Source organism: Camelina sativa, chromosome 3 (genome assembly GCF_030686135.1).
Source record: "Camelina sativa cultivar CO46 ecotype springtype chromosome 3, ASM3068613v1".
Classification (NCBI taxonomy): domain Eukaryota; kingdom Viridiplantae; phylum Streptophyta; class Magnoliopsida; order Brassicales; family Brassicaceae; genus Camelina; species Camelina sativa.
In genome coordinates this window covers 9,362,881-9,390,044 of record NC_141882.1, presented here as the reverse complement: position 1 = coordinate 9,390,044, position 27,164 = coordinate 9,362,881, and the positions used below count along the sequence as shown (strand labels likewise).

Sequence of the window (27,164 nt, the reverse complement as noted above, 5' to 3'; positions counted from 1 at the left end):
ATTTCTAATATACGCAAAATATATTTACTTACTTGATTCGTTCCAACTGATAGATGAATATTCATTTTCAAACTTTATCGTAAAAGAGTAGAGAAAAATGATAATCTCGGAAATCAAGCAATGTAGTAAGATTTGGTAAGATGAATATTCGTTTTCAAAGATTTTAACTGAATCACAAAATATTTTTTTTAAAAGATTATACTGAAAGATTAATTGATAAGATCAATCTCAATAATTAAGTAATTAGCTTAAATTTTGGTAATTAACATATATGGTTTTAATTTAGATACCTTAAAAACAATTAAATCGGAGTGTTTGCCTCTAAAGAATAACTTTGTTTGGTAACGGAAATAACTATTATTGAACCAAATCAAAAACATGATCCGAATATTTTAGACATGGAGTACAAACAGATCCGTTAATTTTTTTCTTCTGTTTCCGGATCATACAGGATCCGCGTCTCGACCCGGCAGATATTTAGTGATTGAATGGAGGGTATAATGGTCATTGCGAAAAATGGTAATCATAGGTTAATTTAATTAAATTAAGTGATTCTCTAATCATTTTTAATGAAAAACGTACCAAAACAAAGTCATGGTCTAATTTGAGTCTAGTGAGTACTTCAGCTTTAATAGAATAAATACTACTGATTTAGTAAAGTTAAGGGTTGACTTAATAAAGCTCAACTAGATTTGAACCCGCGGGCATATAATTTATATTTTATGTTGTATCTATATGTTAAATATTGAATGTTGTGTAAATAAAGGAATAACTAAATTTTCTAGTTGTTGTATGGCTAAATATTTATATTATTTTTTTACCTGCAAGACACGTCATGACCATTTGTTTGTTATATTTAGTTTGTTTTGTTTAGTGTTTGAGATTCTATTTTGATTTTTAATTATTATAACAAAAAATAAGGGATCTAAAATACATAATCAATAATTATACGATGTGACTAAGTCACATTTTTCCTAATGATTTAATTCTTATATACAATCTTAGTTAAATCAACTTGATTTTATGTCAAATATTCTAAATAGTAGTGTTGATAAATAATTAATTGAAGATTTAACCCGTGTTAACACAAATTTAATAATATTTTATTTATTTCAACATGTTCTCTTTATAACTCATCTACAATATAACCACATTATATAGTATTTTAGAAATTTTTTTAATTTTACATATTCGTAATAATTAAATTTTTTATTAAGTTTATATATGTTAATTATAATATTTAAATAATTTTCAATCGAAGTTTTTATTACGTTAATAATCAAAGCTCACAGATTTTGGAAAACAAAATGAGAATCAAATTGTTTTATTCTTTGTTTACGAAGAAGGATTCAGATATAAAATATCTTCAAAACACAACATAATGTATGGTTAAATATATGATAGCTTTTATTTCCATATTGATTGCTGTTATTTTTTAATTGAAATAAAATGTAAAATATTTAGGAAACAAAATCTGGAGTAATGTTAGTTTTGGAAATTTTTTAGAGGTTAATGTTGTAAATAACTTTTTAAATAAACAAAACTAAAAGGGCATAACACAAAACACAAAAAATGTACATTAAAAATGTTAATATAGATTGGACATAAAATCTGTGATACAATTGAGATTCGTAGGCACAAAGGTCTTCAGTTTATGTGTTTTGGCCAAAAATATATAAACGAATCAAGCACACTAACAGATTCAAGCCTACTTGCCATAACGATGAACATTGAACAATGCAAAACCAATGGACTATTTAATCATAGAATTAGAGATCAAACAGTAATTAACCAGTGGACTAGTTTTGCTAACTTTGCAAGAATCAGGATACAACACTACAGATGAACAAAAGAGATGTGAAGCCAACTTTTTCGGATTATCGGTAAGAGCAATCACCTTGCGACACACTTAACAGCATCACGGGAAGACAGCACAACTATAAAACGATCCTTTTCTTTTTACATCGAAAGAGTACAAAAGCAGCACCAGATTCATCACAAGCTTCATAGATGATAGATGTTTCTAAACAACAAAACTTTGCCTAGTGATAGATAGATTACCTACTGACATTCGTAAAATCAATCTCCAGGTCCAGGGATCCTTAAGCCGAGCAAAATCAGGATCAGCGGATGGTGGCGAAAATGAAAATCATGAGGACGGTGATCTGGTCATGAGAGTCATCGCCTTTCTTAAATCTAAAGACTGTAGGGCAGCTCCAGGGAAATGATTACCGTCTGATGGTATCCAAAGACCTCCATTATGTGGCATCAACAATTGCGGTGTGCTTGAGTCGCTTCCATTTTCATGTCCTGGTGATGTTTCTTGCTTCTGTTTAACAAATTCAAAGAACTCTGCAACCTGACGTGCATACCTTTTGATAAAAAAAAAAACAAATCAGAAAAAGCTGTTTGAGTAAGGATTGGGAAACTTGGTAAGAGTTAGTTTGAGTAAATGTAACTGAAAACTCACTGTCTCTTTGCTTCAATGTCTCTGCTAAAGTCGATATTGGGTTCACAGTCAAGTACCAATGCAGGAACCTGTAAAATCAATCAACCAGTCTAAGCAAATATTATCTTCAGAATCCATGAACTAATATAAGCACCAGAGACTTAATTTACCTTCTGGATGCTAGAATGCATATGGTTTCCTTCCAAGTAAAACACACGATCCCTTATATCAGGATGAAGTGCATTGTCCATATGAACAGGCGGTTTACTAACAGAGAATGTACCATGGTTCCCACTCTCAAAGGGAAGGAGCCAGCTCTCATGCTTCTCATGAAGATCCTGGAGGTACTTTAACGACACTCCACCTTCTTCCTCTCGTTTCCTTAACATCATCCGCTTGTGACAAGTGTCAGGGCTAGCCCTCAAGTAGATAAACCCATCAGGAACAAGTCCTGGTAAACAAGAAACCACAGGATCGAACCAAGAGTCGTAAATGCTAATCTCCATCTCATTCATCCATTTCGCTTCATGAACAGCTCGCACGAAAACCATACGGTCACTAAACACAGAACGCTCCATCAACCTAAGAGGTTTGACACCAGAGGAAGATTCTTTCTCCTGCATCAGCCGAGTGACAAACACATAGTTCTGGAAAGTATAAGCATACCTCTCAGGCTCAGCATAAAAAGCATCTAAGATATTGAAATGATCAGGTCCAACATCCTGCCATTTATCAATAGGTTCAGGAACAATCTCAACTAAGTCACGAAGCTCAATGGTCTCATTAGCTATCCTCTGTAGAAACGTTGTCTTCCCAACACTAATGTTCCCTTCAACACAGAACGTCAAACGTCTCTTAGGCTTATTATTATTAGTCTCAGAAGAATCCTTGAGTTCTTCTTCGTCCACGCTTTGTTTAATGAACGTTGTTATACTCTCAGCGTGGTTCCGATGTTTAATCCCAACAGAGCATTGAAGATACTCAACCATTTTCTGACTAGCTTCCCAAAACTGAGAAGACCATGTAAAAGGTATAACATTTCAATTGAAACAACACAAAAAGCTTTCAAATTTTGTGAATACATTATACATAAACACATTACCTTATCTTTGTATAATTGCTTGAGCTCAGCAACACCTTGGATTCCATTTTCAACGAGCTTTCTCTGGTTCCTTGGACCAACTCCTGGAATTTTCAACAAATCTGGATTACGAACCAATCCACCACCGCCGTTAGATCTACGATTCGTTCTCGTCGACTTGCTCGGAGAATCTTTCTCCTCCGATGATGCCGCCACCGCCGTAAGGGAGCTCGAATTGAACCATCTGGATCTTGTACCGGTTCGTCTAACCCAAGCTCGAGTTCCACTATCTTTAATTGAGAATCGAACCGACGGTACCAAATTAGGGATACGGTTATGGTACAAATACGCTGAGAAAGTAGCAGTAGGCGTAGAGAAACAAGTTGTAGTAATCTGCGGCATTGAATAGGTTTATAAAGAGAAATTGAAAGGAGCTGTTAATTAAATAACCCTCTGGGAAGAAAAGAAGGTTTAAGCCGGAGTGGAGGAGAGAAGAGGGATTGAACGTTCCGTCATAGAATCTTCTTTGAGCATTTTTGTTGTCTTTAAAACTCTGAAGAAGAGAGAAACGGATAAGATAAAACCCTAATTTTAAGTTGGTTGTGACTTGTGAGTGAGGCAATGAGATGAAAAGAAAAAAATGTAATTAAAGGATTTAGGGTTTTGTTGTTGTCGTTGTGATGATGTTCTAGTTACAGATGCAGAGGAAGAAGAAAGAAGAAGGAGAGTGAGTGAATTTGGCGTTTAGGGTTTTGAAAACTTTGAATACAGAAACATTATCGTTTTAGGAAATTAGCCAACGTTAATTTTAATTTATGTGGTATGATTTTGATTTTGATTATGATATGAATTTCGTGATTAGAATATGATAATGAATATTTTGTGATTCGGATTGTTTGGGCCTAGATTTAAATTAGTTTACCAACCCAATGGGCTTTTTTGATCTACAATCTGTAATTGCCAATGACATGCGAATTGGCTCAACACGAAATGGTTGACATGTATGTAACTTACTTCCTCTCTTTACGATTATATTATTTGATTTTTTTTTTCTAAAAGTTTCTAATACAAAAAAATTTGAATGGGTATTGGTATTAAAAAAAAAAAATGCATAGATAATTTATACAATTTTTCTCCCTTTATTCATCATAATTATAAACCAGAATTGATTAGACTAGCTAGTGTATGCATGTGAGTATGGAAGAGAACGAGTTTTCATGAAGTTGGACAATTAACGTACTAAAAATATCTAAAAATGTATATGTAGTATATGTTTTGTGAGGGCCAGACAAATTTTTTAAATAGAAGGATATGTAATAATTGAAAATAACATGGAGGTATGGGACCAATTGAGATAATGAATGAATGAATGAAGAAGGAAGAGAGATTCTGAGCCATGCAAATGAAATCGGTTAAGTTTTGTCAGGTGATGGCCCCCTCCCTTATTTAATTTTAGGTTTGCGTTTCCTTTCCTGACTCCGCGAGTCTTCTTCTTGAGTCTCGTGACCCCCAACTAATTATCCAATACCCCAATCCCATTTAGTTAGTAGATTTTACCAAAATATTATACACTGTTTTATATAACAGTCAGGAGAAGTGTGTAAACAAGTTAGTTTCATAGTTTGGTTGTAATTCATAAGTTTTCTTCGGGACATTTACAGAAACATTTATGTTACACAACATTTGTTACTTACTATTTGACACATTGACACATATATAATGATCGATGGTTTTTTTTTTCTATTAATATATATATTGTAGAATGATGAAATTATCCTTTTGACCAAAAACAAAAACATACACAACAAAGACAAAAAAGAGTGATGAAATATATCCATCACGGTTTCAACTATATGTCCTTCTCGTTAAGTTTTCTTTTCACAACGATTCAACAATGTTCTTCATACATATACGTTTTACTTGACACTTACCCATGAAAACAATAATTTATACCAGTATTTCTATAAAAATTTGAAAAGATCGACAACTCTGTTTCGTGGCCTCATCATTCGCTGAGTTGCCCCTAACAGGCAGGTTGTTCAGTGCCGTTAAGTTAACCAAAAGAAAAGAAGGATGGCATTTTTTACACTATGCGTACAATAAATGTAACAAGTTTACGTATAGATTGCTATAAAACAAATAAGGAAACATTCACTAGCTAGTGCATGGCTGGCTAAAAATATCATCATGCGATTCAATCTAGCTAACTTTACATGTGCAACATCATCACTTTTCTCCTATTAATTCGTACTATCATCAATATTCCACTCATTTTTATTGTATAGAGTTCTCGTTATATAAAATATTTTTCCAAGTATTATCTCTCTTTTCTATTATTCATTGATCATAGATTCGGTTACCTACCACCCAACATCTCACATGTTGTTTTTATCTATCTTCTACCCCATCTCACCTGCTTATATTCTAGACCTTTGGCCTCGTTTGGGAATAATTTTGTTTTTCAAATAAGCTAAGAAAATAGAAATAATTCTTCCGTATAAGTTATTGAATTGTGAATCCGAGAATCATTATTTATTTACTAGGCAACGTACAACCTTTTGTACAAATTGATATATATGCGTCTTTTCTTATAAAATTATATTAATTTTATACATACATATAGCAAAATTAAATTGTTACATATTGTGATGATTCAATTATGTTTTTATCCAAAAATTGTTATTTAGTAATATAATTGTGTATAACAAATTATAAAAAGGTTTAATCCCACCAACACACATTAAAAGGGCTTAACATGAAAGAAATAGAAAGGATTAAATTGCTAAAAAAAATGGAATAAGATTTTGTCTCTAGATGCACATGATAATTCGGTATTTGATATCTGTAAAACGTAATCGCACATATACATATTGTTAATAAACCAGCTTTTAGGTGAGATTCTACCTAAAAGAACCTAAACGTCGATTTCATTATATATCATTTCTTTTAATTAAAAAAAAAAGTTGTTTTAAGGAAACCACATGCTGAAACCAGATTGGAGCTGGCACGTTACCTGATGTCCACAGTCCACTCTAAAAGCTTAAGATAATGGTGACGATTATTTTGTTAATATAGAAATTTATAATCATAACAACAACTATACAGTAACTCAAATGAAAAAGTAAAAGGAAGAAAAAAACGATAACGTGCTTCATCTAAAAGCTTAATGTGTAAAATTTCGATTTTTTTTTATTATTGCTGACTAAGGGTCCATTAATGTGTTGGTATCCATTACGTAAACGAGATCTTAGTTATCTTTTTAAAGAAAGACTCTCAAGAAAGTTATTTTGTCAATCTCTACATGTCATTTCGTAATATGCTACACTCGCCATTTCAAAAGGAATAAAAAATGATCCAATAAAAAACTTATTTTGTCATTCTATAGCTATCCGATTGCAAGTATATGTCAATATGTTGTTATATGATCCATTCGTCTTTTGACACCAAAAAAAAAAAAAAAAAAAAAATCCATTCGTCATTTCTCGATATATAAAAAAAAAAATTGAAACTGGAGAGACAAGTGAAAGGCACGTTGACTTTAGACATTTCGTTGTTTTTGAACGAGAGTTCCTTTTTGTGTAGTCTGTTAAAAAATTGAGGGTAAAGAAATGCGAATAGCAAAAAGTTTTAGGACAAGAGCTGAAAAAAAGAACACACATATAAAAAGCGACGACACCAAAACCAAAAAAAATTAGGTATAGTTCTGCGTCTACATCAAAGTTGCTATGCACATCATCAGCTGAAATGACTTGGTCAATATCTAAATCTAATTAATGTTAGGAACACTTTTTAAACAGGTAGGTTGGAATTAGTTACATATGCAATATTGTTATCCTTGATAATTGACATTGAATCATATACTTCCACACTTTATTTTTTACACGTTTTAAGTAAACCATTCGATATACAAACACTTGGGTTTTGTTTAACTTAGTTGGTATGTGTAAAAATTAGAAGACAAAAAACATAATTTTAAACGAAAAATTGAATACATTTGACGATTTTTTTGTTTTAATGAAATATACAATTTTTTTTTTTACTTCTGATAATTCTTTTGCCCATAATCTTCGACTATAGTTTTGAGACAGCTCTATTCATTTGCCATCAAATAAATTTTATCCTAATATTTTTGCTTTTTGATGCGTTACATAACAAATGTAAAAAAAAAAAAAAAAAACACTAATGGGTTCTAACATCAGAATTACGACAATTCCGACACGACTCATTATGGAACAACCCAACCCGACAACACAAACACACCGCATCGCTCTGAGCTCCTCCGAACAACTCGGACCCCCACCGTCTATTCGACTCAGCCGAATCAACAACACTCACCTTCCGGGTCTTCGACTCGTACCGATGATGATAACGCGCCGCTGCTGGTCCGACGGAGAGCTCCAAGTTCAGCACCCAATCGTTCTCGTTCCCAAAATCTTTCTCCGACGTCGTTCCACTACTCGTGCAATTATTATTATGAATACCAGAGATCTCTTCCCCTAATACCGGTTCCGGTTTAACCGGTCCGGCGAAATCAAGATGCAAAGGCTCAACGACATCGTTTTGAAGAGACGACGAAGACAGAGGAGGAGGAGGCAATACAACTAATGATGCAGCAGATTCGTTGATGAGACGGTGAGTGTTTGGATCGATCCCACGGCTCAGAAGCTTCCTCTTGATGTGAGTGTTCCAGTAGTTCTTGATCTCGTTGTCTGTTCTTCCTGGTAATCTCCCAGCTATCAATGACCATCTTCAACAACAGAAAGTTTCAGAATTTTAATAAAAATGTAAAACTTTTTTTTTTTTTTTTTGGTTATAAAAATGTAAATTATGGTTATAGAGAATACTGACTTGTTACCGAGCAAGCTATGGAGCTTGATGATGAGTTCGTCTTCATCTTCAGTGAAATTGCCTCTTTTGAGATCTGGTCTTAGATAATTCATCCATCTCAATCTACAACTCTTACCACATCTCTGTAATCCTGCACAATTTGGTAATTTTTAAATAAAAAAAAATCAAGAAATCAAATCTTTATTTGAATATATATAGATAGTACATGTGTGTATAAGTGAATATATATATATATATATAAGTACCGGCGGCGCGAGGGAGAGATCTCCAGCAACCTTCACCGTGTTTACGGATGTAATCAACGAGAAGCTGATCTTCTTCTTTAGTCCAAGCTCCTTTGTTCATGTGTGCTTTCTCGCAGCATGGTGATCTTCCCATCTCTCTTACTATTCAATGGTCTTCTTCGATCTCTCTAATCTATACGTATACTTAGGTATATGGAGGAAGAGGGGGAATTTGGTGTTTTTATTTTGTGTTTTTGAAGGAAGAGAGTTTTCCTGTAGAATGTTTTCGTTTTGAATGTTATTTATAATAACTAACTAACATTATTTTATTACTTACCAAAGTGTTTTTTTTTTATATAAAAATGTATTGATCTAACAGATGAAATGATGTATTCATTTTTTTTCTTTCTTTTAAAAGAATAATGTTTGTAACAACAACCAGAAAAACAAATTGATTGTACACTCACAGGATGAACGTGGGAGTTTGAGTTTCCTAACTTTTTTTTGGTTTTTTTTTTAGATGTAGATCGATCGTACGGGTTTTTTTGGTTATTGACTTTTTGGTTCTTTACATCGTCATCTTGCTAAAGAAAAAAAATCATAATTTTACATTTTCACAATACTAGTACAAGTAATTGTAACATCACTACTGTTTAAACTTTAAACCAATCTTATTGCTACATCATTAAAGAGAGATTTTTAACTGTTTTTTTGTTTACTGCATGATGATTAAGATATAAAAAAAGTTAGAAACTAAATTTAGGGAAGATGTTAAAAAAAGGAAGAAGAAGAAGAGAGTAGATCTGGAGAAAGTAGGTAGATAGATTGGGGATGGGAAGATGAGTAGGTAGCTGTCTTTTTTAATCTGAGTACTCAACCCTTTCTCTCTCCCCCCCCCCCCCCCAATCACTCTCTCCACACGCTACTTCCTTCACGTACCTCCACGTGTCCTCCTCTCTTATGATTTTTATCACATTCTCTCTTTCTCTCTCCCTTGTCTCCTCGATTAGATTAGTTGGATAACTGAATTATTGAGTTTGGGCATGTGTTGTTGTTAACTTTGTTTGGTCTTCTTCTCTACTGTTTGTGTGTTGTGTCCGTTAAATCTTTTAAAAATAAAATAAAACACCTTCACAAACGCCACTACTTATTTAACGACGGTCCAATTACAAAGAAAACTAGAATTACGCAACTGTTGCTTTTTTTTTTTAATCGTGTGTAGTCAACATGGGATGATTTCTTGGAAACTTTGGAATAACATCGCTATAAAAGAGGCGATTAGATAATTAAGATTGCGTTGATGAATACGTATAAAATGTTAATGCTTTTGTCTTACACGTCCCATACGTCTTTTAAGTCTTCTTTTGCAGTGTTGCAGAAGTTATCAAAATTGTTGTCAATAATTAAAAGAGAGTTGAATTTTTTTACAATCTGAGCTTTCAGAACGTTTACTAACAATCCATTCTTCTAATTTATTTTTAATTCTGTTTATTGTTTTTTCTTTCTCAATCATAAACAAATTTTCAGAACTAAAAATACTGCTACATTAAGATATGAAAGATGTTCTTTTTTTCCTTTTCCTGATGATACTGGTGTTCTATATTTTTCCTTCTATTAATATTGAATATTCCGTACAAGCTAACTGCTGTTCAACGTTTTCAGTTTAACTACTGTTCAATGTTTTGTGGGAGCCATAAAGGTTATGATGAAATAATTTAAGAAAGAAACATAAAAAATCCTTCTGTTCATACCCATTAGACATTGGGCCGTTACTTGCAACGCTCAACATGGCTAACTGTAAACAAGCTTTTAGTTTTCCTCACGCTACGCCAAATGCCAAACGTTGTACAACACTTCTTCTATCCCCTTATTGCCTATGAATTGAATGTCTCGTCTTGCTTGTGAATATTTACTACGTTCTAAGAAAATTTCGTCGGAGGTTATGGTTTAAGATTTAGAATCGAAGGCTCCCGCATGCACAAAAGAATCTGACAAAAATGCGATACAAAGAAAGATAACATCGAAAGCGCAACTTTTTTTTTTTAGAGACCAATTAAAACTTATATTTCTGTTTTGAAATCACAATAACTTTTTAAGTAAAACAAAAAAGTGTGACTATCAAACGCGGTCATTAAAACTCTGTTAGGTTCGCGTCCTTATTGCTAAAACGCTTTGTTTACGCGGTTCTCTAATTCTATGCAACACACTTTATCTTTATCAACGTTTAGAAAGCCTTAATGCACTTATTCACATTCTGTTGAAAACATAATATTCATGACTTGTTCTTAACATGCAAGTTACTCGTTATAGGAATATATCACAAATTAAAATATGAATTATGTAAGAGAAAAACAACTATCGTTCCCCTCTCTGTTCAGGCGTCAAGCCTCCCTTGCCACATTTAGGACAACTCTTCATACCAAATCCTTGACAATCGAAACATCTGCACATTTTCAAAATCCCAAGTTAAATCTCCTTAAGTTGTAGTCATCATTGAACTGTTTTGACATGATTTTAAAACTATGTTACAGTGTTAGTTATTACTTACTTCCATCTCTCAAACATATTTCCGTTCTTATTTTTACCTGTTCCCTGGAGGCAAGAAAAGAATTTTGTCTTTATACATCTATATGCTAAACAGGATACAAAGTATATATAAATAAATTTAGAGTAAGAAAGAGTAAAATTAATAGGTATGGTTTGGAAAAACAAAATACAATTGAACATACACTAAAAGAGATTGACTCATCACTTGAAGATATTATGAGTATCTAATAGTGAAGACTAAATTAGTACCTTGCAACCGGGGCACTCAATTGCTCCTTTGGCTCCACAAGTCTCACAACTTTTGAATATCTGTTTATATAAACCTTCGAAGAATTAACATTGCAGTGATGTATATAGGTGTTTTTGAATAAGATGTCGTGAAATCTTACCGAACCAAAAGAGAAATTTCCAATTTTTCCCGCAGAAGCTTTGATGGAATCTCGTCGGCCCGAAACAATTTGTCTTTCAAAAGCTTGAATCTTTGGTTCTAGAGATAACTCACTGCAACAAAGCGGAAATTTCAACATTTTTGGAACTCAAAATTGTAAGAACTGAGAAGTAAAATGCATATGCACGTATAATCTATGCATATACAGTATGTGATAGTGAATATGGATGGTGGAAGAAAGCTGAAAAAATTGCTTGGTTGTGGTTTGTGGATATTGAAACGGATCATGTGGAGGGAATATGTTGACTTAAAAAAAAAAAAAAAAATCAAAATATTATTTCTCAGACTATACATGCAATTTTAAAAATATTTAATTTTGTGTGTGTACAAATACACTACTAATGTCAAATATTCTTTATCATTTTATATCTATTTTTTTCTACAATATAGTGAAAAATGGTTTAATTTATCTTTTTTACCTCACAATATTTATTTATCTAATTGTATATATTAGTGTGAATATTAATTAATTGTTCGTATTACTTTATGGTTTATTACTTATTTTTTCTTTTTGAAACTATTACGTATAAAAAATTTCATCAAAAATTTAATTAACAGTAGGATATTACCTTTTTTAAAAGATAAAGAAAGTAGAAACAGTGAACACGATCCAAAACTCGAAAAGTACGGAAACGCCCCTTGTCTGTTCCCAACTTCGGATCGTAGAATGATCGCCTGAAACCATCGCCGGCGTGAGAGAATCACGATCGTTTCCTCCAGAGAGAGAGAGAGAGAGAGATTGAATTGTTATGGCGAAATCGGAAAACTCAACGGCTTCTACTTACTCTTCTTTCGCCAAGATTCAACCGTCCAACGATGCGGAGTCCGATTCCGATTCCTACGCCCTCGAGAAATTCAAGCTCTACGAAACCAGAGCGGTAAGCTTGAATCGATCCGATTCAGCAATTGTTGATCAATTAGTAAAATCGCATCAATGAGGAAATTGTGTTGTTGGAATGATTTAAGGAAACCCTAAGATTGAATTTGCAGGAAGGTTTAAGTTGTTTTTTTTTTTTTTGGGATGTTTGTTCTTTGCAGAGGTTTTATCTAGTTGGGAGTGATAGGAATAAAAGATTCTTCAGAGTGTTGAAGATTGATCGTTCAGAGCCATCTGAGCTTAACATTAGTGAAGATCCGGTCGTATACTCGCCTCAGGAGATCAAGAGTCTGCTTCAACGTATCGCTGAAGGCAATCGTGCCACTGGAGGATTAGCTTTTGTTGCCAAAGTCTATGGAATTGCTGGTTAGTCGTGGGGGGAAGCTCAATGCTTTTTCTTTGTTTGTAAACTTTGGATTTTGTCTTTTGGAGCTAAGTTTGTTTTGCCTTGTATTGTTGTAGGTTGTGCTAAGTTTATGGAGTCTTACTATTTAATATTGGTGACAAAACGGCGACAAATTGGTTGTGTATGTGGGCATGCGATATATGCTATTGATGAAAGCCAAATGATCAGTGTTCCACATGCAACTATTCAATCTGATGTTGCGAATTCCAAAACTGAACTAAGGTACATTTCCGGGAATTTGGATTTTCCCTTTGAAGCTCGGACTTTTTATATGATTTTACGAAGTTCTTTTTGTCTTTCCTTTATATGCAGGTACAAGAAGCTTCTGTCAAGTGTGGATTTGACAAAAGATTTCTTCTACAGTTACACTTATCCCATAATGCAGAGCTTGCAAAAGAATGTTTTATCTTCTGGTGAGGAAGGGGTGCCCTATGATAACATATTTGTATGGAATGCGTATCTGACGGAGCCTATTCGATCAAGGTGCAACAACACTATTTGGACACTGGCTTTAGTTCATGGGCATTTTAAGCAGGTATTTGTAGGCTCTTGTGGCTTCACCAATGTACTTCGAGGTTTACCACCAGGAGATTTTTAAATGGGTCTTTATTATTTGGTGGTATACCCCATTATGCAGATAAGGCTGTCGATATATGGAAGAGACTTCAGTGTTACCCTAGTCTCCAGACGTTCTCGACATTTTGCAGGCACACGGTATGAAATCATTCTAATTAGGCCTCTCATGGATGACAAATTCATAGTGACTGTTTCAATTTTCTAAGGACATTTCTTAGTATTACCCTGTATATTTGGGAACTTTTCTTTTTAATAGCGGCTTTGGGGACACAGTATTGAGTGGCATGAACTCTTTTAGACTACCTTAAATGCTTATATCTATTGTTTTCTGTTAAACGTCTGGCCTTTTTTCATTCTGTAAAAATTTCGTCGCAGTTACTTGAAAAGGGGAGTGAACGATCGTGGAAGGGTTGCAAATGATGTTGAAACTGAACAACTTGTTCTTGATGATGAAGCTGGATCATGCAAGGGAAAAATGAGCTCAGTAGTGCAGATGCGAGGGTCTATTCCTCTCTTTTGGTCGCAAGAGGCCTCCCGATTTAGTCCTAAGCCTGATATTTTCTGTGAGAAACTAACGTAACATGCGTCTGTTATCTCTGCTAGACCATTTGAACGTGCATGATGTTATTGATCTACTTATCTTCTCATGGATGGCTCCTGATGTTTGTATTCTGGTTTTTTGGCCTCAGTACAGAGGTATGACCCGACATACGAGTCGACCAAAATGCATTTTGAAGACCTGGTGGATCGATATGGGAACCCGATTATCGTGCTCAACTTAATCAAGGTCGATATATTTAATGTCCTTTTTAAGCAAGAGATGGTTATGCCCTTTGTACTTACAGATAAATGTCCATGGAAATATGCAGACAGTTGAGAAAAGGCCTAGGGAAATGGTGCTGAGACGTGAGTTTGCAAATGCAGTGGGTTATCTAAATTCAATTTTTCACGAAGAAAATCATCTCAAATTCATCCACTGGGATTTCCACAAATTTGCAAAGAGGTAAAATGATGAGATTTTTTTTCCCCACCTTTAATCTGAACTCACATTGCTTTCTGTTTTCCATGTTAAAGCAAGTCGGCGAATGTATTGGCTGTTTTGGGTGCTGTGGCAAGCGAAGCCCTTGATTTGACTGGATTATACTTCAGTGGAAAGCCTAAAATTATTAAGAAGAAGGCTAGCCAACTTAGTCATGCTAGCACTGCAAGGTGATTGTTGTGATGATACGGCTGCTACTTACTCATATTTGATCAGAAATTTGGTTTGTTTTATAAACTGCCATATGTTATTCTGCGTACTGGCTATAATAGAGATAGTGACTGCAGGGAAACTTCTTTGCGTGATCTAAGAGCTTACTCTGCGGAACTTTCAAGGGGCGAGAGTGCAAATGATATACTTAGCACTCTTGCTAACCGAGAGAAGGAGATGAAGCTAAGCCACCAGAAAAAAGACGATGGAGCTAATTCTTCAGCTCCTCGTTACCAAAGTGGTGTTCTGCGTACTAACTGTATCGACTGCTTGGATCGAACAAATGTAGCTCAGTATGCATATGGTTTGGCTGCTTTAGGCCGGCAGCTTCATTCAATGGGTTTGAGCGATACACCTAAAGTTGACCCTGACAGTAGCATAGCTGCTGCACTTATGGATATGTACCAGAGCATGGGAGATGCGCTTGCACAACAATACGGCGGCTCAGCTGCTCATAACACTGTAATAATACCACTTTTTACGTTTGACCAGTTATTCTTCAAAACGATTGCATTGCTTATACAGTAATATCGTTTAATGGATTATAGGTTTTCCCAGAAAGGCAGGGGAAATGGAAGGCCACGACACAATCTAGAGAGTTTCTCAAGTCTATCAAACGATACTACAGCAATACCTACACCGATGGCGAAAAGCAAGACGCCATAAACTTGTAATATACTTATCTTTCTTGCACAAGCCACTTCAGTTTCTTGCGAAGTTTTATCATTTCTAGTTTGCCAGTGATGTAGCAATAGGCTGAAGGCTTTTAGATTAGTTTTTGAGTTATTGCTTCATTGATGATATAGATAAAAGCAACAGTACTGTGGCATTACCACTATTACCTTAGGCATTACTGATAATATCAACTACCAATATTGGATCCTCTGAGGAAATGTTGGCTACAAACTCTTTTTTACTCGTTTCTGTTTTCTTTAGTCCTAGTTACTAATGAATTTTTTCTGAGCAGATTCTTGGGGTACTTTCAACCTCAGGAAGGGAAACCTGCACTCTGGGAGCTGGATTCTGATTATTATCTCCATGTGTCAGGGATTGGAGATGATCTTTTCCCAGAAAGCGGGTAAAACTTACATTTAATGAACCTAATATATGTCAGATTATGGGCTTACTCTTCATTATAGGCAAATATTATTTTGAGTTCGTGCCTGAAACTGGATGTTATTACCAAAGATGTTCAATTAAATATAAAGATCATATCCTCTGGTTGCTTATGATATCTAATTCTGGGTCCATTGCAGTATCCAGTCCATTCCTAAACCCATGAGTGGCATTGGAGTCAATCTTGCACCAGTTCCGGCTTTCAGAGATGACTTCTCACGGAAGAAGCTGACTTCGTTTGACAAACTGATAGAGCAGACATGCAGTTCAATAAAGAACGTGAGGCTTTGTAGCGAGACAGACCAAAGACCAGGTGGCAACACCGGAAGCACTGGTGTGGCTCCTGATGCAGCGTAATGATCCTCATTTAAAATTTCCAATAATCATCTTATGAGGCGTGGCGTTTGCCTTGACCTTTCTAAATCCTTATCTTTAATAGGACTTTTATCCCTTAAAGAAAGTAGAAAGCTGGTTTATAGTTTAGAAAATAAAATAGATTTTTAGTTCAAACCAAACCATGACTATTTTGAGTCTTCACTTATTTTTCATGACTTTCTTATCTGCAGTGAGATTCAGCTCAAGAGCCCTAATTGGCTGTTTGGTTCAAGAAAGCCCGAAGAGAGTGTCTCTGCCACAAAATCTGGTGCAGACGATAGTGAGAAAGGAGTGACCTCGAGTGAGCGAGTCAACGATTTCTGCAACTTGGACTGGCTTTCTGAGTCCAACGGTCATCAAGAAGATATCTTTAAAAGGTACTGGCTTTCAGAATGCATTTTTGAAATTTTTAAATTTTGGTTATTATTGGGAAACTAAAATTGAGTGAAACCCTCAACTATTGACCAAACCATGATCTAACACCTCAAATGCAAACTGGTTGCATTTTAAAAATCCAGATTTCTTCGCCATTGCATCAAATCACTTTTGTTGCAATTGTTTTATTTTATAGGTACCTATCGATTACGTCAACCAATGAAGCCAATGGTTGGTATGGTGGTACTCTCCTTGGTGACCAAGATGAAAATAGCGAAATATACAGACATTACGCCCAGTTCTGTCAGGTTCAGATTCTTTTATCTTCCTGAAATGCATTCCATAAGATTGATGATAGATTGCAGAAACACAGCTCAAAATTCTGTTTATTTTTATGATCCGATTTAAACAGTGCCCAGCGATGGAACCGTTTGAGAACGATCACGAGTTAGAACAGGACTTTGCGGAAGTTGTTCGCATGAACACAGTTGATGTGATGGAAATTGGAGAAGACGAAACGGAGATGGAAAAAGCTTTAAATAACTACGCACAGATCGGTGGCGATCTCGGGATCATTCCAATGCAATGCAAAAACTTTGCCGTAGATCCTTGTTGGCTAGCCAGATGGCTCGTCGGAGATGATAAGATCCCAAAGGTCGTTTAATCATGAAACCCAATAGTTTTGCCCTCAACAACATAACGTCTCACGCTAGAGACACTTCTCTTTTCGTTGCATGTTTGTGAATGTGTTTGATTGTGCAGTTTGTGTAGATATATATATATATATATATATATATATATATATATAAGGGAACAAACCCAAAGCAATATTTTTGTACCCAAAAAAAATTGTTGGTTTATGATTAAGCTCACGTATAATACAGAATATACGAATGATTCAACCCCAGAGGCAAAAACTATCCTTCGCTCCCCCTCTACAAAGTTCTCCACTTTCTTTTGATACACACTACAACATATATAAATCATATTCCCTTTTTTGGTTTTTGTCTTTTACACTTACAGTAGCATATCTGACTTGGCTGGTAATCTCTTAAAGAAATTGGCAGGTACCGAAGGCATTCTGCTCCTGAACCGTGGATGGCGCAGCATGAACAGCCCGATTATGATTGCAATCACCTGGAATGGTGTGACATAGATAAACACGGCCCAGATCAATGCAAAGACGATGAATAAAGCAGTTGCTCTCGGGTCTCTCCAGCTAAGTAGAGCTTGGATTCTCTCCCCTTGAGTCGCAAGATCGCCTACGACTGTCTGAACTCTACCGCCAACGCTCCGAAGCCGGTCATACCTCATTCTGACAATGTCTGCTGGTCTGCTGGTCGGGAAAGTGTCAAACTCCTCGTCAAGCTCGTCAGGGTGCGCGTTATCTGCTTGGGACACACGAGCGTCCATGTGAGGTGGGTGTCTTGGTCTGTACCGGTAATTCCACATGCCTATCACAAAGAGGTAGAGGAAGACTGTGGGTAAAATCAGTTCTGGGTAGCACACAAGAATCAAGAACAGAACATGAACCAGGCATGTTGTGATCGGGTTTCTCCATGTGCAGATATCGTTGAACCATTTGCAGACCAGAGTGACCGAGGAGAGAAGCGACATGATTCTGCTGAAATTAGCTTTGCTTCTCCTGAGACTGAACATATGGTAGTCTACATCAAGCATATACTCCACAACCTCTCGTCTCAGCGGTGGCTCGGACCTTGATAGTCTTGTTGCAACTATTTGCATCGCCTGATGCCTAAGCAAGTCGATATGCCTGACCGGTATCGGTTGAATATAATGCATTTTGGGTAACAACGGTCTTCCATATTGTGCCATCATGTTAACAAAGCCGGTGCAGGTGTACCTCAGAGCTAGCTGAAGCTCACCGTTCTTCTTTAGACCACCCGGTGTAAGAACCAGCAGCGGGTAGTAATGAGTGTAAACCCGGTCTGTCTCCAGCGTAGATAACCTGACTCTAACTTTCCCAATCCTCTGGTCCTTCCAGTCACTACCATCATTGACATGACCATTGTCAAAGACTCCAATTGTTATGACGGTGCAAGGATCATGAACTTCCCAGGTATATTGCTCGTTCCACTTAGGTGTAAGCGCGTCTAAAAGAGTCCTCGTTCTCACCCATTTGTTCCCATATTTCGCCACACAATAGGGATCAGTCATTCTCCCATCTTTAGCTTTCATAGGCATCAAGTTCCTAGCACTGAGAATCCCAAGCTCAAGAATCCCAATGCTCGGCTTCCTCAAATGCTTTGAAGACGGTTGAAGATCGCTGCTGAAATGCGTGGACTCGTCAAGAACATGGTACCCTGCTTCTATACAAACCCGAAGCAGAATCTTACTAGAGAACTTCTCTTTCCTTTTCTCATTCTCTTCCTCCATAGACATTGAATGTCTTTGTAGGTTAAACCACCGTGGATCAGGCATTTTCCCAACCTCTTGCCTCACCGGAACATCCCTCACGGGTATAAATATCCTCCCCAATATCTCATCTTTCCCTGGACCAATCCTATCATCAACCGAGACCATCACCATATCCTCAAACGGCTCTGATACAACAAACATAAGCTCCTCATGCCACTGAGGATTCATCGTCCGCATCTGAGGCGTCCTCGTGGCTCTCATCTGATTACCCGCGTGAATCTTGACAATCGCATCAGGTACTCTCCCTTTATCCGACGGAACAAGATCCTGAGCTTCCATCACATGAATTCTCAAGTAATACAGCTTCGGCGAGAAGTAAACTTTGGACCGCGTATTCGAAAGGTTCGAGTGGCTAACACGGTGAGCATCCGAATGCCAAGCGTCTGGAAACGACTCGTCCGCTTGAGTTCCCATCCACACAGCAAGCATAACCTCACCTCTGTTGGTCTTCATCCCTTTCTTATCCTCTAACCTGTACCACTGTGGAGCCAAAGGACTATCAGGTGGAACTCTAAGAGGAACTTCAGTGAGATCAATCTGAACTCTTCCCACGAAATCGTCTTTAGTCAAAAGATCTTTATCTTTCACAGTGACTTCAAGCAGATTAGATTGTAACCTCTCTTTAGAGAAGGCAAAGATCTGTTTCCAGATCGGATTCGAATTCTTCTCCAAATGTTTCGTTAAGCCTTTGTAATTCCCAAGCTTCACTTCAACGTAAGGATCTAAGCTACCGGAAACATCCATCACGGGAAGATCTCGGGCTTTCACGACGCTCACGTAGAGGTAATGCATCTGCTCGACGAGATCGTAAGTGCTCGAGGTTTTATCTCCGCTGCTTCTGTAATAGTACGATTGTCTCATACGAGCTGCTAAAGGAGGACTGGTTTCAATCAGCTGAAACTCTGGGTTCTGCCTCGGAGGTTGCATCTGCATTACTGCTCCGGGCGGTGGTCCAGGAGCTCTCATGAAATCTGACCTAAACTCCGGTTGATTAGGAGGAGTAGGATAAGCAGGTTTTGATTGAGACGGCGGTGGAGCAGCAGCTCCTCCTCCGTGGTGAGCACCGATGGAGTGAAAAGTCCTCGATTCTTTCTCTTTCTTCTTCGTCGTCGGCTTCATCGTCTCCATGTGAATCTCATCTTCAAACTGCTGGAAATGATTCTGATTCTGATTTTGATACTCGTGAGATTCGAATCTCTTCTCCTCTTTCGTCAATTTCTCGGAAAAATACGGCGGAGGAGAGACGAAATCGCCGCCGCCGCCGTCGGAAGAAGAAGCGGCGGCGTAGATTCGAAGAGCGATATCGCCTTTGATGTGAGAAAACAAACCACGTTTATCTAAAGGATACCTCTGAACATCGGATTCAGATTCAGATAAAGGAACAACGGCGCCGGAGATTTTAACACGGCCGAGAAACTTGCCAGGCTGTTGGTTATCACGGCGGTCGTCGTAAACGGTGACGTCGATAGTTTTGTTGTTCAAACGGTTGTTGAAGTCACCACTACCACCACCGACGTTAAAAACGAGCTTCTCGTTCCACTGAGGGTTTAGATCTTTAAAACGCGTTTGAGTTCTTTGTCGCTGCTCGTCGAACTCAACCTCTACGAACGGACTCGCTGAGCCTTGTCCGTCTTTAGGCATCAAATCGCTTGCGTCTACGATTTCTACTACTAGTTTGCTCATCTTTTGAAAAAATTTAGTTTCTTATTAAAGCGGTGAAGAAGAAGACGAAGAAGAAGAGAGAAAACAAAAAGCTCCGGCGAAGAAGAAGTAAGAAGAGGAGAGATGAAAACTAAGAAAGAAGAATCATAGCTTGTTTTAGTTTTGATGTTTCGAGGAGAGAGTGTTAAAAGCGGGGAGTAAAACTCGGGGAACAGAGAAAGAGAGAGAGGTCAACACGACGACGTCATTTTAGTCAATTTCTTTTTTTTCTTTTTCCATTTCTCCCAAATTTTTATATATTTTTAATAAGTATATATAGTTTTTTTTATAATAAAATGGTAAGAAAATAGACAGAAACGAAATTGGGATATTGTCAAGTTGAATAGTTTTGTTGTTTTTTTCTTCTCCTTGAAGAATATTCTTTGATTTGTATTTGCGTTTTAATGAATCATTTGGTTTTCTTTTTTAGTTTTGAATATATATTGTCCTCGTCGGTGTGATTCACCAAATTATTCGTACGTATAATGGAATGATTTTATTATACAAATGAATGAAAAGAAATGAGGAGGAAAAAAAAGAAAGAAGAGGAATAGGGGGAGTGAGGTGGAGTAGGGTCATAAGAGACGTACCATCGTTGTCTTGATGGACGAACGTGGTTTTTTGGTGGTGGTGGCCATTGCTGCTTTGTATGCTTATCCTAACATAATTAGAAAGTGGACTAATCTTTGTTGTTTTAATTTTGTTTAATTTTATTTATTTTTAATAGTTTACTACAACAACTATGAAAAGAAATATTCGTTTTATGTCTATGTGAAATCGATCGTTACCATCATGTGATCTATTATAAATATATAGGCAGGCAATCATATCAAATGTGAAAATTAACAATAACTTTAAATCGTTTTCTCATGGCTGTATGTCACTAAGTATGGTTGAATGATAATTAAATTTGAAAAAGTGGTTAATGTTTTAGCGATGTTTAGTTTTTGGATGGACTTTATTGTTTTTAAGCTAGAAATCGCATTTTTGTTTATATGCTTCTGTTAAAGATTAATTTAATAGAGTACATCAATTTTTAAGTTTGTATATTAACAAAATATCTATCCGAATTATGAGTCACAAGACTCGACCAATGTACCATAAATTAAACTGCACAAACGCCAATTAAGATTGTGTTGTTTGTTTGGTGAATGAAATCACAAATCTATTCTGAATCATAGATGTCTCGGACCACATGACAGGATTTGCAATATCTTTTTTACAAGTTTTAGATATATATATTGTTTTTCTCTTTCTCATTCTACTTAGTTTACAATTAATTGTTTGATTGTTTTGGTTCCTTGTGTTAGAGTATATCAATGTTTGTTTTGTAAACATATTACCAGTTCTGAAAAAAAATTAGTAACTAGTTGTGAAGTTAAAAAAAAAAACTGTGAAACAGGGATTAAGCCAGTTTAGAAAGGAAATGAATATGTAAAAAAAAAATTACGCATTTCCATTCAAAAGTATTACTCATTCAATTAACGAATAAAAACGTTGAATTTTCATTATCTTTTAAGCTTTCAGACTTTTTATTTTCTTCTATGAGAAAATATATATATTTTTAAAAAAGAGAGAGACACTTTTATTTGATTGGATATCTCGTTTTCAAGGAAAATCGGTGTTACCCCATCATGAAATCTACAGTACATGGTGTCATGTCCTTTACCCTTAAAAGTGAACCTGTTTTGTTGTAAACATCATCAATTGTTTCCTAACCTTTTTTTAATGGGTGGATTGCAGATTTTTAATATAAAAGTGATGGTAAAATTTCATACCTTTGGTTGATACATTTCTAAAAAGATTCGACACTAGGTTTGATAATTCATATGTTGGATATGTCATATGTGTATTTTATTTATTATTTTTGAATTAATAACATTGTATTCAAATCTTTACTTGAGATTAATTACTTCATATATTATCCCAAATTATATGAAAAAGTTGGCACGCATATTATTAGGACAGTATTGTAGAAGATATTACTTTTCTGCATCAAAAAATAAAATAAAAGTTCTATCAATTTAAACACTTGGAATGTAATTCATATTTTACTTATTGTTAGGGTCCCCTTATTGTTATACTGACTGAAGTATTAATCACATTGATATCATTAGTTAAATTTGGACGTTCCGTGGAGACTACGGACAAGCGTTGATCGTTTGTTTGTGTTAGATAGAGACTTAAAAAAAGAATTAAACAAATCTTTAAAAGACATAGGAGTTTGAGATAATCTAGTCAAATACAATCTTGTTCTCATCTCCTCATGTTTTGTCGGCAGTTAAACATTTCATTTTAATCAAAAACTGGTTTTAATATTCTTTTACAAGATTACGTGCACCCTCTCATAAGTCATAACTCATAACTCGCCTCTACTTCTCTCTAAACTTGCCTAAATAACCCTTTTAAAAAACTTCAAACTTTTTTTCTTTTTGTTGCTACCCGTTTGTCGTCTTCTTAATGTAGTTTCTAATTAACTGGCTTAAAACTAACACCATTCACTACCAAAGGTGGTCGGCTACAAAATATTTTCTGCCTAACCTTGATTTTGAGTCAAGTCCAAATGTTTATTAGCTCTTTATGGTTTTTCATATTTGGAATTTTAAGTGATTAATAAGAAATTAAATCTGTTGTTTCTAAAGTAATTGTGTTACACCTTCTAAAATATTTTTGTTTTTATTAAAATCGAAGAGGATATTGTCCCGTTATAAATAAAGATCGCTAGCTACCCACTGCTTCTTTTTTTGTTTTTGGAGTCTTGCTTTTAAAGTCAACAATGTTCTCCTTCGGAGCTAAGGCTCAATTATTATTTTATATCATTTAATTTTTCGTTTCACTTAACATGATTTAATGGGGACATCTTTTTTTTTGCCACCAAAGTCCTCTCCTATATATTTCTAATCCTACGAATCATCCGCTCCTTAAAGTCTATTTTTGAAGACGTTTCCACGATCGATTTGTGACAGTGACACACACCGATCGCTAATTGTTCAGCTAAGTTTTTGCATATCCGAACACTTCTGACATGGATTCATACAAATCAATTCACCAATTCTTACGAACCTTTTTGATCCAAAATATAGCTATTATCACGGTTACGGTCATGTAGTGAAACAATTTTTAAAATTTACAATGTTGGTGTTACTTTGAAAAATGACACTTCTAGTTCTAGGTAAGAAATAAACTAAAAGAAGTAATAAGCCGAAACCCTTAGTAGAGAGTGGTTTATCTACTGTATCTCTCCATTGATTGGCAATTTGGCATCAACGACCATAAATTTCGTAAATGAGATTAATATATGGGCCTTTGAGAGAGAAGGAAAAAAAAAACTAAATTGAGTGGTAAATAGGAAATGAATAAATGATATCTATTAAATTTTGTTAGGAAAGTTTGGTAGAAACTCACTAAAAACCAATATCATGTTCTGGCATGAAATCAAACACGTGGATTGGTCGGAGATGTCTGAATTCACAGTGTTAGTAGTTAGGGTAGCAGCATCCGAGAAAAGTAAATCCAAAGCAAGAATATATTGTTCAATACTTCCGATTTTAGTAACTGCATGCGCAACTCCTACGTCTTTACTTTACTCATCCATGTCAAGACTCAAGATATAGTTATCAATTTCATCATATTTGAATCCATTTTTCTATGCTTACCGTCAAATGCACCATATTTTAATTAAGCGGATTGAGAAATACTAAATAGATTTACCGTATATGTGAATGGGTGCATGAGAATTTATAGTAAAGTTCATTTTTTTTTTCTTTTTGAGTTTTGATCTAAAGGCCCTAGATTAATGATGCACTATTTTGTTTTTAATGTTTGAGTTTCTTTGGTAGAAAGAAAGATGCAAAGTGAATGAGAAGTAGTGTAATTCCTTAAATTTACTTTGTTTTTTTTTAAATGCCATTCGAATTTTATTGCCATTAAAAAAACTAGGATGTCGGCCTGTGCGTTACCGCACGAGAAAGTATGCAAAAACTAACAAATTTGAACATTGAATGTTAGGAGCACGACGAAAAAACACAATTGTTAAATCAAAATATTGCAACTTTTAAGATTATTAACAAATCTAAACAGTTAGAGGAGATAATAAAAACAATCTCATCCGTTATTTTAAAATTGATCTCTAAAAGTGAGTTTGCTGCAATATATAAATATATAATATATAAATCTATGAAAAAATAGAAATCACAGTCAATTACCTAGATTAATACTTGGAAGAGATGATCGATGTATGTCTAAATGGAAAACGACACCAAACAAAATTTAGATGAAGGAATCAATAAATAAAATAATCCAAATTTTAACGAAGATGAGTGAATCATATTGATTAATAAATTGAAAGAAAATAATACTCATATTTTGTTCCACCGTATCTAACAGTAATAATAATCTAACTAAAAAAAATTAACAGGTTTGGTGAAAAAACACTAACAGGTCATTCACAACGAAAATATAAAATTACCTTGAATTAGAGATTGATGCTTGTTAGTTAAAAAAACACTTCAATAAAACAATTATTTAGATTTTATTTATCAACTTGTAAGTTTTGAAAATACTCAGAAAACAATTTTTCAAAATTTGTTTATGTAGTCTAGAAAAGTTTAACAGATTTTTGAAAGATGGGGTGAGATGAAAAGACACGATTAATAATTTGTAACTATTGGAGTTATTAATAATTAGTTTATATATATAATAAACAAAAAGGTGTAAGACATTGAGGTGTAAAATAAAAAGGTGTAAAAATTAATAGATGTGAAATATGGAGGTACAACAAATAGGTGTAAGACATAGAGATGTGACATAAAAGGTGTAAAAATTAATGGATGTGATTTTTGAAACATGGAGGTACAACAAAAAGATGCAAAAATTAAGAGGTGTGATTTTTGAAAGATGTGGGTGCGATAAAAAGACACGATTAATAATTTGCAACTGTTGGAGTCCTTAATAATTTTAAATCGTTAGATGGAAAAGTAGAACTAATATCATCCATTGGATTAAAATTGATACAAAAAATTAGGTATGTTTTTTTTTTTTTCAATAATGCCATTAGAATTATAAAGAACTATTATTAAACTTTAAATTGTTTTTAACAAAATATTACCGTGTTCCAAGAAGAAGTACACATCAAAATAGGTTAGATTCTAGAATGAGTTGCTCTTAGCTGTTCGTAGCCTAATCTCCTCTGATCCCTTCGCTTAGATTTGTATGGTTCTCGGCGCCTTTTATGATTTTTTTCTGTTTCAATAAATAATTAAAATAAACGATCGTGGGTTTGATCGTTTTTCCTTTTCTTCTTTTAATTGTTACCTTTTAATCGTCCTTTCGCTTTCAAAAACGAAAAAAATGAAAGAAACCAAAACATGTATCATAGTTTTAAATAGAACCTATATGTATGCGTTGCATTCTGGTGATCTGGTCTGTAATGTGGTTGATGTGGGCACTGGTCAGTTCTCAATAATCGTCCAATGATCTTAATTAACAATAATTGTAACAAAAGTAATAAACAATACAATAATGTCAGTAAAGTTTTTTTTATTTATAATTTCGTTAATAATGTCATTAAAGTTGCAGAGCAACCAAGATTTTCATATCAAATACATATTTGTCGAATGTAAAAAATATTAGTATTAGTGTATGTATATGCGTGAGTGTTGTTGTGGGGAATCTGCAAAGGAAGATACAAATGTGGCTGGTTGCTTTATTTTTTTCTGCCTTTTGTTTTGTTGTCGAAGTGCCTCGACGCCACATGTAATCCCACATGCTTGCTACCTCCTTCTTTTTTGGTTTTTTTTTATACATATATCTCATTTCTGTCTTTAACATGTTTTAGTTTCTAGTTGAAAATTTAGAATCAACTGCAAACAATTCATAGTACAGTGTATAACATCCATTTATTGATAAGAGTAATATATCAGTTCAAAACTGCAAAATTATATGACGCATAGAGTAACATTGAGATTCACATTTATGATTAGATATATGACTTAGGTGTTGAACCGATGTAAATATTTTTCTTTTCTTGTTGTTACCAAGATGTAATACGCACAACAACGACATCAAAACTATAAATTTGGTCAGTTTTTTTGCCTTTTAAAATCTATAACCTCATTATATTTTAATTTTTCTAAAACCATAGTAAAGAAAAGAAGTTTGTTCAACGGTTCTTATTATAATCGAATAACTAGAAATTGATTGCGTTTACTTTATAAGAACCAAAAACTTAAAAAAAAAAAAAAAAAAAATCTACATCCGTTTGAAACCTATAGTCTATAGAAAAACTTAAATCAGAAAAAGTGATATATATTTGATGATTTATATTCTCTTTAAGAAAGAGAGATTGAAGCTATCTTGCATGCAATTTCTTTCCCTTTCTGTGTCAACTTTTGCCGGCCACTCGGCGAATATCCCTATTTCTACTTCTACTCGTCTTTAAGCCCTTCAGATTCT

General features: G+C 34.9%; 5 protein-coding genes across 7 annotated transcripts; 1 reads left to right on the top strand and 4 right to left on the bottom strand.

Moving 5' to 3' along the window:
• Positions 1-1,938: 1,938 nt before the first annotated feature.
• On the bottom strand, positions 1,939-4,375 carry LOC104776387 (uncharacterized). Its single transcript, XM_010500443.3, has 4 exons — positions 3,552-4,375; positions 2,620-3,459; positions 2,471-2,538; positions 1,939-2,372 (listed from the first exon to the last, which is right to left on the bottom strand). The coding sequence occupies exons 1-4, from the start codon at positions 3,930-3,932 to the stop codon at positions 2,150-2,152; spliced, it is 1,512 nt and encodes a 503-aa protein (XP_010498745.1). The 5' UTR covers positions 3,933-4,375; the 3' UTR covers positions 1,939-2,149.
• Positions 4,376-7,627: 3,252 nt separating this feature from the next.
• Positions 7,628-9,431, bottom strand: LOC104776386 (transcription factor MYB3). Its single transcript, XM_010500440.3, has 3 exons — positions 8,624-9,431; positions 8,379-8,508; positions 7,628-8,277 (listed from the first exon to the last, which is right to left on the bottom strand). Exons 1-3 carry the CDS (start codon positions 8,754-8,756, stop codon positions 7,710-7,712), a joined length of 831 nt encoding a protein of 276 aa, XP_010498742.1. The 5' UTR covers positions 8,757-9,431; the 3' UTR covers positions 7,628-7,709.
• A 1,423-nt stretch (positions 9,432-10,854) lies between these two features.
• On the bottom strand, positions 10,855-11,934 carry LOC104776384 (uncharacterized). The gene is made up of 4 exons (XM_010500439.3): positions 11,539-11,934; positions 11,399-11,458; positions 11,151-11,194; positions 10,855-11,045 (listed from the first exon to the last, which is right to left on the bottom strand). The coding sequence occupies exons 1-4, from the start codon at positions 11,674-11,676 to the stop codon at positions 10,958-10,960; spliced, it is 330 nt and encodes a 109-aa protein (XP_010498741.1). The 5' UTR covers positions 11,677-11,934; the 3' UTR covers positions 10,855-10,957.
• LOC104776382 (phosphatidylinositol-3-phosphatase SAC1) lies at positions 11,917-17,478 on the top strand. 3 transcript variants are annotated; one of them, XM_010500436.3, is made up of 16 exons: positions 11,917-12,475; positions 12,636-12,840; positions 12,937-13,102; positions 13,193-13,415; positions 13,518-13,594; positions 13,832-14,019; positions 14,146-14,243; positions 14,326-14,459; positions 14,531-14,665; positions 14,783-15,167; positions 15,254-15,375; positions 15,673-15,783; positions 15,962-16,174; positions 16,388-16,573; positions 16,768-16,879; positions 16,984-17,478. In XM_010500436.3, exons 1-16 carry the CDS (start codon positions 12,347-12,349, stop codon positions 17,233-17,235), a joined length of 2,736 nt encoding a protein of 911 aa, XP_010498738.2. In that variant the 5' UTR covers positions 11,917-12,346; the 3' UTR covers positions 17,236-17,478. The 3 variants fall into 3 exon arrangements, with proteins under 3 accessions (XP_010498738.2, XP_087357785.1, XP_087357788.1); XM_087501659.1 differs by having other exon boundaries at positions 12,181-12,475; positions 13,832-14,032; XM_087501662.1 differs by having other exon boundaries at positions 12,190-12,475; positions 14,151-14,243.
• On the bottom strand, positions 17,402-21,024 carry LOC104776383 (multiple C2 domain and transmembrane region protein 6). Its single transcript, XM_087501651.1, has one exon. It carries the CDS (start codon positions 20,691-20,693, stop codon positions 17,589-17,591), a length of 3,105 nt encoding a protein of 1,034 aa, XP_087357777.1. The 5' UTR covers positions 20,694-21,024; the 3' UTR covers positions 17,402-17,588.
• Between the last annotated feature and the right edge of the window lie 6,140 nt (positions 21,025-27,164).

What these genes read in the sequence shown, in the direction of transcription:
- LOC104776387 (XM_010500443.3), bottom strand. Translation starts at nt 3,932, where the DNA reads ATGCCGCAGATTACTACAACTTGTTTCTCTACGCCTACTGCTACTTTC. An exon ending in AGCAATTATACAAAGATAAG is followed by an intron (nt 3,460 to 3,551) that starts GTAATGTGTTTA and finishes TGGTCTTCTCAG; the next exon opens with TTTTGGGAAGCTAGTCAGAA. An exon ending in GACATTGAAGCAAAGAGACA is followed by an intron (nt 2,373 to 2,470) that starts GTGAGTTTTCAG and finishes TTTTATCAAAAG; the next exon opens with GTATGCACGTCAGGTTGCAG.
- LOC104776386 (XM_010500440.3), bottom strand. Translation starts at nt 8,756, where the DNA reads ATGGGAAGATCACCATGCTGCGAGAAAGCACACATGAACAAAGGAGCT. An exon ending in ATCTCTCCCTCGCGCCGCCG is followed by an intron (nt 8,509 to 8,623) that starts GTACTTATATAT and finishes CAAATTGTGCAG; the next exon opens with GATTACAGAGATGTGGTAAG. An exon ending in CATAGCTTGCTCGGTAACAA is followed by an intron (nt 8,278 to 8,378) that starts GTCAGTATTCTC and finishes CTGTTGTTGAAG; the next exon opens with ATGGTCATTGATAGCTGGGA.
- LOC104776384 (XM_010500439.3), bottom strand. Translation starts at nt 11,676, where the DNA reads ATGTTGAAATTTCCGCTTTGTTGCAGTGAGTTATCTCTAGAACCAAAG. An exon ending in GAAATTTCTCTTTTGGTTCG is followed by an intron (nt 11,459 to 11,538) that starts GTAAGATTTCAC and finishes TTATATAAACAG; the next exon opens with ATATTCAAAAGTTGTGAGAC. An exon ending in TTGAGTGCCCCGGTTGCAAG is followed by an intron (nt 11,195 to 11,398) that starts GTACTAATTTAG and finishes TCTTGCCTCCAG; the next exon opens with GGAACAGGTAAAAATAAGAA.
- LOC104776382 (XM_010500436.3), top strand. Translation starts at nt 12,347, where the DNA reads ATGGCGAAATCGGAAAACTCAACGGCTTCTACTTACTCTTCTTTCGCC. An exon ending in TTCATGGGCATTTTAAGCAG is followed by an intron (nt 13,416 to 13,517) that starts GTATTTGTAGGC and finishes CCCATTATGCAG; the next exon opens with ATAAGGCTGTCGATATATGG. An exon ending in CAAGAAGATATCTTTAAAAG is followed by an intron (nt 16,574 to 16,767) that starts GTACTGGCTTTC and finishes TTTATTTTATAG; the next exon opens with GTACCTATCGATTACGTCAA.
- LOC104776383 (XM_087501651.1), bottom strand. Translation starts at nt 20,693, where the DNA reads ATGAGCAAACTAGTAGTAGAAATCGTAGACGCAAGCGATTTGATGCCT.